General features: G+C 49.8%; 1 protein-coding gene across 1 annotated transcript; it reads left to right on the forward strand.

Moving 5' to 3' along the window:
• Positions 1 to 280: 280 nt before the first annotated feature.
• Positions 281 to 15730, forward strand: Dmap1 (DNA methyltransferase 1 associated protein 1). The gene is made up of 12 exons (XM_077675814.1): positions 281 to 460; positions 997 to 1094; positions 1591 to 1688; positions 2199 to 2319; positions 3160 to 3234; positions 4072 to 4281; positions 5953 to 6072; positions 8493 to 8684; positions 9721 to 9789; positions 12165 to 12237; positions 14258 to 14613; positions 15562 to 15730. Exons 2-12 carry the CDS (start codon positions 1005 to 1007, stop codon positions 15619 to 15621), a joined length of 1464 nt encoding a protein of 487 aa, XP_077531940.1. The 5' UTR covers positions 281 to 460; positions 997 to 1004; the 3' UTR covers positions 15622 to 15730.
• Positions 15731 to 15858: the final 128 nt, after the last annotated feature.

Consider the following 15858-nt stretch of genomic DNA (forward strand, 5'->3'; position numbering starts at 1 on the left):
GCTTTGTCTCCATGGCCCAGCAGCATCGCTGTTAAAAACAAGGTGGTCCCGTGTACGCAGAAAACTTGGAAAACTCCTCCAGCACAACCCCATGCGCAAAAGAAAAAAGAACAACGTCAACGTAACAATGACAAACACCGGTCGAACGTTACTTTTTATTATTTTCTTGAAAAAAATATTACGTTCTTAAAAAAACTTTTCATTGTGACGTCAAAAAGTACACGAGAAAATGTCTCGAGAAAGTCCACTGTTTCGACGTCTTCGCTGGTGTGCTGCGTCGAAATAGCACATTGGGCAAGATGTTTTGGTTGGAAACCGTGTAAACTGCGGACGCCGCTCGCGGCTCGCATCGTTTCGTTCACTAATGTGTTCCTGTATTCTTGCCGGCAGTACTGATGGAAATCTAACCTGAGATCGTCGTTTCCGCACTTCGTAGAGAGGCCACGTGAGAAAGAAAAAGGTAAAAGCGCCGGTCACGAGTGAGTGGTAGTGCGAGTGAGATTTTTGTATCCTCGGTGTGGTGCTGAGTTCGTTACGGTGCGTTCCTGTGTATATATACCTTCGTGTAGTCTGAGTCTAGAACTTTTGATGGCCAAGAACCTACAAAAGCAAGTTTGCCAGCGCGCACTCACCTTGGTGCTAAGCATAAAGTCCGCGTCTGGTTGTGAGACAGCAGAGCATGGCTTTGCGCGTGTCTGCGAAACAAATTTAATGACGTAAAACGGGGGGAACATACGTTTACGTTTCAGACGCAACTCCAGGTACACGTCGTATTTCCTTATAAACAAACCGAACTAAATTCGGCCTTCATTGAGAGGTTCCTAATAATGAATCTTGCTGCCCGTGGGAACAGCGGGCCAATCTAAGCACATCTTTATAAGTGGCAATATAAGCCCGTCATTTCTTCTTTACAGTAAAGGTGCTTTTGCATGCTTAAAAATGTAAAGTGCACATACACAAACCGTGCAACTTGTGAAACTGTTTTCTTCGCCGCAGGCTTCAAGATGAGTGACGTCCTGGACATACTGGACGTGGAACGTCCCAACACCCCTGAAGTTAGCAAGGAAACCATTCTTGGCACAGATGCTCGGAAGGCAAGTTAAGCTCGACATATCCTTAAATAGATGTATGCAAAAAGCATGCACCCCTCCATCAAGCGACGACGATGGTTGAACGCGAAGCTTTCTCGTGATGGATTCTTTCACTGTCGCCTAAGGTTTCCAATCTACTTTGACCATGTTGATGACCATGTTGATGACCATGTTGTTGAAATGGAGCAGTCAGATAGATGCTGGCTTCATAACACAAGGGACCCAGGTTCGATTCCAACTGCCGGAAGCGTTTTTTTTTTTTTTCTTCACTTGGGCATTTTTGAGTTACAGACGCCGTCAGTGAGAATACTAAACCTTCGCTTCAAAAGTCTGGTGAAACATTAATGAATTGGCACCGTGCTCTCGCTTCTACAGGGAGTTGTATAGCCAAGTAGCTTCAGTACTGTTATCTCTTCTTGTTCCTGTTCATTTTTGCTGTGCTGTTAAGTGTTCTTGCGTAACCCTCTGTATTGCACTTCTCTGTCCCTGTGCTCTTTAGAACAAACATATGCAGAAGCGGAAGCTCATCGAGGCCACTTTCAAGCGACCTGAAGGAATGCACAGGGAACTCTATGCACTTCTGTTCTCTGATGCTCGGTACGTGACTCCTTAGAACTTGCCATATTCACACTGCAAGATAGCGGGAATGTGCCCATAAAATGCAAACAAGTGATCCCAATGGGATCTTAAGTTTGTATCTTGTAAGAACAGTTCATCTGTGTCCACCACTCGTCTGGCATCGAGCAAGCCAGTTGCACCGTAGAAGCAAGTTACCATAAAAAGTGCTCACCAATAGAAAACTGTTTGTAACAGCAAGCAGTTTCGTGAATTTGGCTCGCGTTCGTTGCTGCTGAAGATTGTGGTGGGCACTAAAAGACGTTACGTTAGAGGAGGAAACAGGGCAAGCAGTGACCCCTCCTTTATTGTTCTGTCTCTCGGTGCCAGCTGAATCTCATCAGTGGTGAGTAAGCAAGTTGCCCAGATTTATGCTTCAAATGTGTTTCTTTGTATTGGTTGGGGAATCACCTGTCTTCTATGCATAAAAAAGGCCCAAGTTAAAATTGGCCGTTGAAAAGGGTGCATGTCTTGTCTTTCCTCTGCGCCCAGGGACAACCCTCCACTGCTGCCGACAGACAGCAGCCAGGGCTACAAGCGCAACAAGGCCAAGCTGGGCATCCGCAGGGTGCGGCCCTGGCGCTGGATGCCCTTCACCAACCCCGCACGCAAGGTGCACCACTCTCTAAGGCTGCTGTACTCCCCTCTCGGGGGTGATGGCAGCGCATTGCTTTGCAGTCTCTGCTTTTCTGATGCTGGGAAAAATTTAAAGCCTCATTGAAACACAGGGGTCCAGTTTTATTACTTTTTCACAACACCATGGCTCTCACAAAGTCTGCAGAGATACAGGCCAACGTATTTAGAGTGCCTCGACTAGGCTGTAACATGTCTAGGGTAAATAAGTAAAAAAGGACTCCAGCTCTGTGTTTCTAGTGCAAGAGTGCTAAGTGCACCACCTTGTTAAAATGGCATCTGCCATTCTTTTGGAGTGTGGAGCCTGTCAGTGAAGGTCACAGAACAAAAGAATGCCGCACGATCAAGGAAGAGCGTTGCATGGCAGTGCCCAAAAGCATCGAGCATGCTGGGCACAGAGAAAAAAAATGCCACATGAGTAAGAAAGAGCGACCCTGGAGAACACCCTGGGGCATGTTTGCCAATGGAGAGCGCGCAGTAGCTGTACAGGATGCACTCAGGATGGTGGTATGGAGAGGAGGTCAGCGTGTATATAGCTGGCTATCTCCTCGTGCTTGTGCCACATATCACCTTTGTCGTCTCGCTGTAGCTTTAGAGAATGAACGGGCCAAGTACTTCGACCGGCATTGGTGCTCAGAGTAACACTCGCAAAGCTGAAAAACAGCATGAATGACACAAAACTAGACGTGCGTCTGTTGACCTCAAAGTGGCGGCTGAACTATTTTTTTTTTATTTATTTAACCAAGTGGCGCTACCTCTACTGAAGTGATACCACTCGTATACATCTTAGTGAAACGACTTTGAATTTGTTTGCCCCAAGGATGGAGTGATGCTGAGCCATTGGCGAAGAGTGGCTGATGAAGGCAAAGACTACCCTTTTGCCAAGTTCAACAAGGTGAGCCACTCCAGGGAAGTTCTCTACACACATCAGCTCCACTTCTCGTGACATTGTGGCTGATCGTTCACAAGCCTGCATAGAGTTGGTTTTTGTTGCTTTCTCTCTTTTTGTTTGGGTGCATGTGTACGCATGCACATGTAGTGTGGGAGTGCCCTCCGAAAGCAGAACAACAAGACTATGACGTCAAACAATATGTTCCAAATAAACACTGGCCAGATAGGAGGAATGGGTTGATTCCAAGCAGAAGGAACAGTGGGAGTTGCACTGGTCTTTTGCAAGCTTCATGCACGCACACCAGGAGTTAACTAGGAGAACTTTAAAAACTGCTGCTCATGGTGCGATTTATGCTTGGCTAACATGTGTAGTCTGTGTTGTTGTTCCAGAGCAGAGCAAATCATTTTGTGTTTCAAAGCTGGGTTTGCACTAGTCCTCTTTTTTTTTTTTCTGCCTGGAATGGGGCCAGAGGTTGGCAGCCATGGTGCCCCCTAGGCATGAGCCCCCCAAGACAACAAGATTTTGTTGTTCAGGCAGCAACTTGCTGTAGTAACGTGATGTCTGAGCAACTGCTGCCACACGGAGAGTTAGTGGTTGTAAAGCAGATTGCAGTGGCCATTTTTTTGTGCCTACCAAGAAACAACAGTGCTGATGTTCACAGCATTAGGCACAGATGTGGTTCCAACCATGCTATGTGGTTCCAAACAATTCTGGGCCTCGCCCCACTGCGGCGCACCCGGTGTAGCTTCTGTGGGTGTCGATTCGGGAGCCGTAGCTTCAACATGTTCATCTTGCACCCCGTATCCCCACTTGAACTTTGTTTTTTCGCTGCGTGAGCAGCAAGTGCCGGTGCCAAGCTACTCGGAGGTGGAGTACCAGCAGCACCTGACCAGCACTCAGTGGAGTCGGGCAGAGACGGACCACCTGCTTGAACTCTGCCGACGCTTCGACCAGCGGTTCCTGATTGTGCGAGATCGCTGGGACACCACCCGCTTCTCCACGGTGCGCTCTGTGGAGGACCTCAAGGAGCGCTACTATGGCATCTGCCAGGTACTTGTGATCTCCTGCGCTGCGTGTGAAATTTTGTCCCAGCCTTTGTGGGCCAACGTACGGGATAGCAGAGGACCCCGGCTAGCTTCTCTAGTGCTACACGCCACACTAGCCCCAGCGGAATCCGAAGACTAAAGCACGGGTTCGGGTACTCGCATGCGGTAGACAGGCTCCGGCATTCCAAAGTGAGGCCTTATTGCCTGGCAGATACAGGGCATATATACCAGACAACACGACTATCGCTTGCGGGATGCAGTGGCTCCGTTCGCTCGCTCAAGCCTCTGGACTCGGACCTTGATATCCGTCATCACGGCCGCGGGAACGGGGAGAAATCCCTTGTGACCAATCAGGACAGAATCTCTTAGAGTCCCCGTGGAGCCAACTGGGTTCTCGGTGATTGGGGCATTAAGAGCAGGCACTGCCCAAACCAACTGACACTGGCCACATCGCCCAGTCAACTCCCGGTGGAATGCTCGTTCGTCCCGAAGGTCAGCTCTCAGGGAGAGGAGGTCTTCCCTTGGTTTGGGAGAGGGGGGCGCAAAGGAAGGCAACGAATTGGTCCTCCTTCCCCCATGCCCTCGCGCACTTGGTTACGGCGAACTGGTTCGGTGCATCGCAAGGGGTCACGAAAAGGTCACGACTCCCGTGATGCACCGGCTGCCCAAAATGGTGGCTCCCCAACTCGCAATAAACATGTGCAGGCAAGGCGTATGGAGACAAGGGTCCCCACACCTTCTGACTTTGGACAGGGGTCAAGGTTTTAAGGGTTCGTGAAAAGTTCCCCTTTTTTTTTCTTTGCTTGTGTGTGTATTGTCCCCGATTATTTTAAGCATATTCAAGAATGGATCACATGCTTTTGACATGCAAGGTTCCCCAATTAGTAGGAGACAGAGTGCACTTTTCAAGTTCACTTAAATTTTGTGCTCCACTAGCTTCGCCACACCATACATTGGATAAAAAGTACACACCAAGAGACTTAAATTTGCATCATGATGATTACCAGACAAATAATATTGTGCAGAAAAGGTTTCCACTCTTGTGAAGTAAAGTTAAATTAATTCTTAACGTTCAGTTAATCCTTTGTCACACCGTGACCCAACAGAGATGAGGTCGTGTTGCGAAACACCGTATTAGCAGTATTGTGAATGCCCTTGTAAATTACGGTCTTCCACGTGAAGTACTATAAAAAGTCCAGTGGAGAGAGGTGGCAGGTCACAGACAACTTGCTTGAGTCTTTGACATTTAGTGTACCTAGTTCTTTTGGCTCAACTTTACAAAACTCATTCAAGGCGCAATTTTTACATCCATTGAGCATTGTACCAAATATTGTGCTAGTACTTGCATCACATTCCTTGTCTTGTTGCACTTAATTTCGTGGCACGTATTTAAAACTTCCTTCTTAATGTGTAAACCTTTACTCTCTATTTGTTTCACATTCGCTTGTTTAGTGCACCGTACCGTAGGTGTGAAGCCATCTGTGGACGCAAATATTTTACACAAAATAATTGGGCACGCGCACTGTGCCAGTTCTTGTAGTGCGGCATGGTTGGAGGCCACCCTGGCGCTAGCTGGGTCCCTGTAGTGTGGCATCTTGCGCAGTGCTTGCTCTGCCTGTTCAGAAACGGGGAGGCGTCCTCCGACCAGTGCTTGCCTTCTTGGCCCCCCCCCCAGACCCTGGCTCGTGTGAGGGCTCCCCCCGGACAGGAGCCCAAAGGCCGCGCCTTCGATGCGGACCATGAACGGCGCCGCAAGGAGCAGCTGCTGAAGCTGTACGACCGCACGAGCGAGCAGGTGGGCGCTTGTTTGTAGTTGTTGGACGTTCCGTTCCCTTCTCCTTTGCCTCTCCTTCCTGTGGCCTGTCGCTGTGCGAGGAGCTAGCGGGTGATCTCCAATACAGTTAAACCTCGATGTAACGAACTTCAATGTAACGAAACCCTCGATGTAACGAACCACGGAATTTTTCGTAACTTCAAGTGTATGCACACCATGTATTTTCACCCTCTGTGTAACGAAGTCCCGTTTGCCGAAATTTCAATGTAACGAAGTTTCACGGAGAACTAGGCACGAAATTTAAGTTGTAGATGTATATTTTGGGAGACGCAAGCGCCGAAATGGGATCTCAATAAAACGCGAACGGCAACACGGGCCGCCCGATGCCGCGGATGCAGCGAGCCGCGGAGTCTGAGCGAGCCCCTTGCTTACAAACTGTGTGGCGTGCATACACGGGTGGCGCACTGTTTCTGTCGGAGCTTAATCATCTACGCGGACATCAGCGTGAACGGCATGGGGCGTTTTCTCACCGCAAAAACGCGCCCCGCAAGCCATATGCGCGCTGACGCAGTCGCGGAGACCACCCGCAAGATGCGGGGTAGCTGCAGCGACCGCTTATAACCGCTCGCTGAAACGCAACTCAATGGGCAAACGAGAGGGGCACACGAGAAAGAAAAGCGGATAACGTGGCCGAAATTTTCACAGTAAAACCATAGTAAAACGTCATGCGCGCCTTTTACGAAAGCGCCCACCAAACATCCTCCGCGGTGGTAAGCCTAATCGCCTCTTGCGGGGCCGCCGCCGCCGCATGCCGCCGCTTTGCCCTTCGTTCGAGTTCGCTCATGCTCGTTGGGTTTCATCGTCCCAGCAAGCATTTTTGAAGCTTTATGAGCCTTGTGCGCACGTTTTTTTCACACCCGCGTCCGCGATTGGGGAGGCGCGCACCCTATGGCGGGAGCTTCGAAGCGCTCGGGGATGCCGAGGATATTTGATGGGCGCTTTCGTAAGCGGCGCGTATGACGCTTTACAATGAAAATTTCGCCCACGTTATCCGCCTTTTTTTTTCTCGCATGCCCCTCTCGTTTTCCCCTCAAGTTGCGTTTCAGCAAGCGGAAGCGCTCGCTGGAGATACTCACATCGCGCGGGTTGTCTGCGCGGCTGTGTCAGCGCGCCTGTGGCATGCGGGGCGCGTTTTTGCGGGGAGGAAACGCTCCATGCGGTTCACTCTAATGCCCGCGTAGACGATTAAGCACCGATAGAAACAGAAACAGTGCGCTAGCCGTGTATGCGCGCCACGTTTTATTTTGCAGGAAATGCTTCACGGGATGAACACTTCATTAAAACCGCGAATTTCAGTGTAGCAAAATTTCAATGTAACGAAGTAAATTACGAATTTTACCGACTTCGTTACATCGAGGTTTAACTGTATTCGGGACGTAGGGTTCACTCAGATCTGTTCAGAGCGGCCCACCCTGCACATGGCAGGCATGCCGGGGTCCAGTTTTCCTTCTCTGCACCAGTCTCACAATATGCACATTCGTTACCACATTCTTTCAAGAGCGACAGGAAGGATCAGGTTAGAGTTTTAACCAATCACGGCATGCACATTAATAATTCTGAGGTCGGTTGCTGCCCACCATCAAGCTTCCTCGCACACATGGACACGGAATGACCAATGCTGTGATCTTCTTCGTCGCTTCACTGTGGCCAATTGGTCCCAGTTGTCCTATGCATTGCTAGAGGATTGGCGGCTTCTTATAAAGGCAGCCGTCTTCGTGTCGGCGTTTCTCATGCACTGCATCCTCTCTGGTCAGGCATTGGTGCTGCACAAATCGACAATCTTGTAGATGTCGCCTGGCACCACAGTTGAGTCCAGCCGCTGTGCTGGGTGTGGTTTCGTTTTTCTTTTTCTTTTTGAACCTATTGGTGCTGGATTTTCTCTACTTTGTGCCCAAGGTTTTCTCCTTGTTGGCTCAAAATATGTGGGGCTATTTTATTGCACCTATGTCTAGCTTGAGTTGCCTAGCTTGAAAAGTAGTCTTTGTCTGTGCAAGTTGGAAGAAATCTCTCACCACACAGCCCTTTCCTTGAACCCTGTAAAATAGTGGAATGGAAGGCAATACGAAGGTATAGAGCACACATAAGGTATTTGGGACTGGGAGCTGACTGAAGTACTGTCGCACCCACTTACACGAAAGCAGCTTGTTCTACAAAATGGGGGCCGTGGAAGGCATCTCACTGGACAGTTGCGTAGCACAGACTCACAGCTTGAGCGTGCAGTGTGTGGGCAGTTAATTGATGGAGATGTTGCAAATGCGCTGAAGAAAGAGAAAGCAGCGAGTGGTAGTGTTGCTGCTATGAAGGGGGCCACTGAATTCTCGCACCAAACCCAGTGCAAGAGGACAGGGTGGGGTGGTCTTGTTCCCCCTTTCCGGGTGCAGGTGGAGGAGGAGCAGACCCTGCTGGGCGAGCTGCGCAAGATTGAGCTGCGTAAGAAGGAGCGGGAGAAGAAGACCCAGGACCTGCAGAAGCTGATCACGGCCGCCGACAACAGCGCCGAGGCCCGCCGGGTTGAGCGCAAGGGCCCCAAGAAGAAGCTCAGCGTGCAGAAGAGCAGCCGCATCGAGCCGGGGGTGAGCACTGCTGCCGTTGCGTTTGAACCTGCACGACGCACTTCCAGTTCGTGGAAATTTGTGAATGCCTGTAAATCACTCTCTTCTAGCAAGCACGTTCACATTTCTGCAAGACCGGAACACTTGACAAGGTCATAAAGTAGAAGGGTAGCGGTGCACACTGGGTGGCCATCATCCTTGGCCTGATTGTCTACTTTTTTTTCATGTGGTGACGCTGCTGCAGAAATCAGGACACCTTTTCAGCCTTCAGTTTGTTGTTTCAAAACAGGAAGGCTGATTGGTGTTTGTGGTGGGGAGCTCTCCAGTGCCTTTGAGGAAAATTGTGCTAATGGAGTGCCTTGACGATAGGTCTAAGAAACGCACTGTATTTGCTTGACGAAGTTGTGCCTGTAGCTTAGCTCGCATGGTGCAGGCTCTGTGGCTCTGTGCAGTTACCTAGTTAGCAAATGAACTGTGATAATGGATGAAATGAGAAAAATCTGGAAGAAAGATAAGAACAGGTGGAAGTCATTGGAGGAGGTTGCAACGAAGGTGGGCATAACTTTGTAGAAATTCCACTGGCTGATTCCGTACAGCCTTCTTCTTTCCTCATGCAATTCACGTAATTACCCAGTGGCTTGCTGGGGCCTCAGCCGTTCGGTTGCATGGGAGCTAATAGAATGTCTAACATCGCCAAGGCAACACCTAATTGTGCGGGGCCAGGTGCATCTCACTGCTACCTGACCTCGAATGGACAATGTGTATGAAGATTTACTCCCCACGGAAACAGATTCCTGTGGCGGACAAAATAAAGCGTTAACAATGTAACGCAAGACACAACAAAGCAACATCAAAATAGTAAAAAGAGCAAAACAAAGGTCCGTTTGCAAGGAAAACTTGTATAGTCAGAACAATAGGACCGTAGAGAAACCTAGTAACCATTTGGCCTGCAAGGCCAGGTTACAGTCTTCATGAATTGGTTAAAGCATATCAGGCTGAGTGTGACACACTAGCATTTTTATACACTGCCTTCTTTTTCTTCTTCACTTGCTTGCAGGCGGTGGAGTCTGCAGGCATTCGGTTCCCGGACTTCAAGGCCTGTGGTGTGTCTTTACGGAGCCATAGGGTGAGAACCATCAACCCTTTGAGGGTTGATTTTTGTTATTGCTGATTTAAATTCTTCGAGAAAAAATTATGAAAATTTTTTAGGGTGACCATAAAGTGACAAAAAAATCGTTTGTGTTGTACATACATGTGGTTTATTCATGAGTAACACAAGAAAAATTTTTAATAAAAACGAGAGAGTAACAAGCCGGTACCTTTTGAGTGAATCGAAATTAGACAGACATCAGTTTTGCGGGCCCAAAAAGCGGGAAGCACCCGGAGGATGATATCAAAACCAGCCGCTGTGCACGCGCGCAGCCGGATGCGCGAGCGATAGACGGCGCACCGCTCCTATAAAATAAAAAAAAAAAGGCGCAAAGAGCCTCAGCAGTTTCGTAGGGGCCCTTGGTCTGTGGCAGGCACAAGAAGCGAGAGGCGCCTGGTGGACGATACCTAGCGTGCCCCCTCGTTACCAGATGTGCAAACGATAGCCAGCGCGCCGCTGAAGTAAATAATAAAATAAAAATAAAAAGAAGAGCCATCGGCGGAAGAAAATAATGTGACGTATTTCCTGAGTGTGGCAGGCGGGCGGCGCCGGGAGCGATGTACGCGGCCGTCTGCCGCTTGGGGCGCTGCCGTGCGGGAGTGTGCGCGTTCATCCGGCCCGAGCAGATCGCGCGGTTACCTCCGAGCTGCGTAGCAGACGGCAGCAGCAGAACTTTCCATTCCCGCTTGCGACGAAAGCGAGCGAAAGCGACGGGAATTCTGTCACGCAACGAAAATTTGTCCCGACCATTCGACAAAAACGATCGTCGCGCGACAAAGCGACGGAATTCCTGCCGCTCTCACTCGCTTTCGTCGCAAGTGCGAACGGGCCTTTATGCGCAATCTCCGCCCCACATAAAACAAGCTCTTGCTTGTCGCCTGAGCATACGGTTGATATCTGACTACGTTACACTGTGCTTGCCAGTGTATTTAAACGATGTCACTAGGTTTGAAACGTACGCGCTCGGCGTGCAGCTTTGTAAACGCAAGCGGTTTCACATACGCACGCTATTTTGCTGCTAATAGAGTTTTAGTACAGCGTTTGTGGCCTTTGCATACGCTAAACGCTAAATTTTTGCGTCCCGCTACGTGACACCGCGATGGGAGTTTTAGTAGAGCGTCTCATCAGTTTTGCGTAGCGACACACTAATGCATACGGCGCCATCTGTCAAATGTTTTCCGAAATGTCTCACCGGCTGATCTGCTAGCGGAGTGCCGGAGTGTTTGGACATTTTACAACTATCCAAACAAGTGCAAACAAACGCTTTCCCGTCAGTGTTGAATGCAACACATGGGTGCAGCTTGTCAGAACACGGGTTCTCGCTGATCGAGTGCAGCGTTGGTTTGCTCTTCGCCTTCATGTTCATCGCCGCTGATAAAGCGATCCGATCCGGCGCGTTTTGTGCACGGGTTCTGTGTCGGTTGAAAATGTCTTTTTTCACATGCCGCCGGTAGTAGGAATTACAACCACCGCAAAATAACACCCGGCACCAGCGGGGCCACATCTGAGATCGCGCTTTTTGGATAAACAGTGCGCGGTGCACCAAAGGGAACGAGCGCACGATTCTCCCCACGCGGCTGCGAGTTCGCCGCCGATACCAACTGCAGCTACGTGCACCGCGAAAGGGCAAGGCCAGGCCGCACACATGCGGCCAGGTCATTCGTTCGCTTTTCCAGCCTGTGTCCATGGTGTCTACAGAGATGAAAAAGCCGAAAGAGCTGGCCCGTAGCAGACGGCAGTCTGTGGGAGCGCAATAGCGGAAGTACGTCACCGCTGAGGAGCGGAGCATCATGGGAGGGGAGGCCAACAGCGAAGAAACAGTTGAAAGGAGGAGGAAATACGGCGCGACGATAATTCGCGGTTTTTGATTTACGATTTCTCAGCTAATACTCATCGCTTTAACAAAATTCTTGCAGGAGGAGATTGCTAATACATTGCTTTATTTGGTTACATGTACATCCATGCATAGGCGGAAGGCATTTCAGGACCCCTTTAAACATACAAGCGATGACATACATATACGTTATTGACCATTTTGAAGGTGTTTGCAGAGGACGTATGTGTACGTCCGTGACCCTAGAAGGGTTAAAAGGTGCCTCTGTTTTGCTGCTGCACAGAATGATTCAGTGCGAATTTGCTAGTACTGCGGTCGTGGGAGTTTCTCGGTTAGTCAATGGACGCTGGACAGTGGCTTCATTATGTGCATAGGGGTGTGTCGTATACGTCATTGTGCGCACTGTGTTTGCACTTTGCAGAGAACATGAAATTCCCACCAAAGGTTAACGTATCAGGTGCGTTCATTGTTGTGTAGCTGCCCCTAGTGTTCTCAGGCAGCTTCTCCCTTTGTGCAGATGAAGCTTCCAGCGTCAGTGGGCCAGAAGAAGACGAAGGCCATTGAACAGCTGCTCCAGGAACTGGGTGTTGGTGAGTCGCTTGTTTCACTGTTGTTAGTGCACGCCGATTCTGGAACGTGGGGGCATGTGGTGCAATGGAAGATGGAACGAGTCGTGTCCCCCCTCCACTGCCCGATGTCTCACGGTGGTCATGGGAGGTCACTGGGCATGTTGGTTGAAACTCTGAGAGAAGACAGAGTTGAGAGGAGTCGCGGTCGGCTGGAAGTATGAAGCAGACTAAACTACTTCTGGAATATGCCACCCGCACTTGTTTTTCTCAAACTTAAAGAGCCCTGCAGCACTTACCATCGACTACTTTGAATGTATCTTGGAATAAAGTCTATTGTCCCAGCAATCTCCTCCCGCAAGGATTATAAAAATCTGTTCACTATCCCCGAAGCTACGTGCAATGAAAAATCATGCCTAGTCGTTCCCTCTCAACTTGACCACGGACTATGCAACGAAAGCTGCGCGCTCTCTCCCAGAGATGGGGGGTGCCTCATGCCGTTATCTTCGGTGGCCTTCGATATATCACAGGCTGGGGAGTTTTCTCTTTTTCTCCACAACGCGGAGGGGTCTATTTCCAGTCTGGTGCAACAAGACAGCAGGCATTGCTGCCTGCTGGTAAGGTGTTTTTGAAGCATTGAAGCAATGAACATTTGTTGTGGAGTGGTCCGGTTGAAAGGGAATTATTTAGTTCGTCACTCAAGCTCCGCGCGCATGCGAAAGACAAAAGAAATGCCAAAATTGTCCGTACAGTTTCAGGCATAGAAGACGTCGGATCGTCGCAGGAAATGTGAGAAAGAAACCATGAAGTTCGCCAGCAACAAGCAATAGGGCAGCCACCGCTGTAATGTCATAATTACAGTGGTCATAATAAGGGACATTGAAGGAGTCGCATGTGGTTTTTCTGCATCTTTCACAGTGATTTACGTGCTTACTGCTTCATGTGCATGTGTAATATTTGGCTCGTGCATTCCTGACAGTTGTAATTTACACGCCACGCAGGTTTATTTGCACTGCTCAAAGCGTGTTGCAGGGACCCTTCAAGCAAATGCCGTTTATCTTTTTCCTTTACAAGACATTTGTTCCAAGTGCCCCGAGCCCACTTAAAAATGAACTTGCTTGTCATGCTGATTTTGTTTATTAAATCTACAGGTTATAATAACTGTAATACATGTTCCTGCACTCGCAAATGCAATGTGTTCAAGGTGCAGCCAGTGGCAACATGGCATTAACTGCTATCCCCAGCTGCAGGCCATTACTTCTTGCAAGAATGGAACTACTGGTGCAAAGTTGCACGTGCGGTATATTGGCCGATAGTATGGTTGGAAATTGTGCTGTGAATTGTCTGTGCTCAGCTGAGATGGTAGGCCGAAGCCTATCTAGCCTGGAAGGCCTGGCTGCTCCGAGCACTTCGGAGCTGCCTCCCCTCCCTGGTGGCGCAAGTAGTGAAGTCATGCCCACACAATGTACCTTTGGCAGGCCACTCACAGCACGCATGCTTCTACCAATGACAGAAACCGCCGACAGTATGAAATAGTTATGATTAAAGCAGCTGAAGCACGAAAAGAGCCTCGACGCTTCACTTCGCCACTGAGTAGAATAGCACGCTTTCTGTGACGACTCAAAAAATGGCGCAGCAATGTACAAAAAGCTTGACTGATGACACTGTATCATAGAAACACGTTGAACATGACACGCTTTGGCGTGGCACCACACCCTTCCCTCCCTCTTAACTGAACTGAAGGAGAATGTGCGAGCAAACATGAACAGAAAGCCTCGAAACTGCTATCCTGCCCCTTAGTCTTCCAGACGCCAGCCTAAAGGGCAAGGACGGGTGCTCTGCAGGTGTTGGCTGAGCCATCACTAACTTTTTGAGCTTCTCCCATATCCTGTGCTCTTCCCTGCGCAGCGCACCCCCAGCCGGCTCAAAGCATGCCCGACGCATACAACCCATGTGCCACGAGTGTATTAGGGTGCCTTTCTAGTAGTCCCCAGTGTTCTTGGCAAAGTGGCGTCAGAGCGTGGCCGGTTGTTGTTGGATGCAGAGCTGAATCCGACGCCAAGCGAAGAGGTTGCCCAGCACTTCAACGAGCTGCGCAGCGACATGGTGCTGCTGTACGAGCTGAAGCTGGCCCTGGCCACCTGCGAGTACGAGCTGCAGACCCTGCGGCACCAGTTTGAGGTGCTGGCCCCCGACCGCGCCGCTGCCACGGCCGCAGCCACGGGCGCAGCCGCTGCTCTGCTGGCGACCGGCTCGGGGGCGTTGGCAGCGGGCAGCAGCACGGGCGGCAGCGCCACTGCGCCCAGTGCCACCGCCACGGACCCGGGCGCTACCGCCGACACCCCTGTACGAGGCATCTCGGAGATCCTCGACGTCGGTGCGACACCGGGGACGCCCAATGTGAGTTCAGCGTTGCTGACACTGTGCAACTGCGCCACACCAACCACGATGCGGTACTAGCAGTGCTACAGCTAGGCTCATCTGATGAGAATACAGTTGAACCTCGTTATAACGAGATGGGCTGTATGGAAATATTGGATATAACAAGCAAATCATAATTCCCTGTGAAAGTTCCCATAGAAACCAATTAATTTAAAACCTCGTTTTAACGAGGTTAAATTGGCGTGTTACGGCATATAACGAACAAACTTTGTTGGGAAATAAAATTTCACGGCAGTGCACAACGTGGATTTGAGACAGTACGCTAGGCGACAACTCCCACCGTGCATCCTCCATCAAAACGCTTTAAGTTGGACGTACGCCATGCGTGCGCTGCGCCTGCGACGCCATTCCTACCTTCTTCTCGCTGCACATGGCACGCAGCCAATGCAAGCTTCAAACACGGCTATGGGGCCGTGGCGTGCTCGCCTGCAGCAGCTTCATTCGCCAATTTTCTCTGATGGAACTTAGTAATTACAGGAGAACTTTGTTGCGTGCACTACAGACATCGCCACTACGTTCTTCAGCACATTTAATAACCCCAAGTTGTTGGCTGACGTGTGCAGGGTCAGGTGGGGCACCACTCCAAGCCAGTGTGTGATAACTCTATCAACACTAGTTGTGTTAGCAAAACTCTTGAGGAAAGAGATCGAGTTGTTTCGTGACCCTGTGTGTGTTAGCAAAACTCTTGAGGAAAGAGATCGAGTTGTTTCGTGCCCCTGTGTGCTTCATTGCATCAGCTGAAGGTACTTTAGGGCCTCTTTGATAACTTGCCATGCTAGCTCGTCCATTTTGTTACAGATCAGGGACTGTGCCGTTTAAGTGGCATTAATTTAACAGTAAGGGGCAGCAGTGCATTGTTGATTTGAAGTGAAACACTTTTGTCTCCTCCTCCTCTACACCCTGTAGCGCAAGAGAAGAGCTGCGATTGAGCAGAGCAACCTTTTGAAGAAATTCAAGAAGGCCTGAAACGCCATTGGAGGCTCAACAGCTGGCATGTGCTTGGAGGCCTGCACTCTTTTTTTTTATCGAGCAGTTCAGAAACAAGGAGAAATAAAAATCTCAGTTCCGCAACGAATGGCTTTGATGGGATGCAGTGCGACGTGGTGGCCCAAGGACTGCATTGCTAATATTTGTTGAGAAATGTCTGCTGCAGCGAACCTTGGCGATTCTAACCCCTTAATTTCCTGCGAAATTCTTGCCCAA

Source organism: Haemaphysalis longicornis, unplaced genomic scaffold (genome assembly GCF_048455015.1).
Source record: "Haemaphysalis longicornis isolate Haplotype H1 unplaced genomic scaffold, Haemaphysalis longicornis Haplotype H1 scaffold_7, whole genome shotgun sequence".
In the NCBI taxonomy this organism is placed as follows: Eukaryota; Metazoa; Arthropoda; class Arachnida; order Ixodida; family Ixodidae; genus Haemaphysalis; species Haemaphysalis longicornis.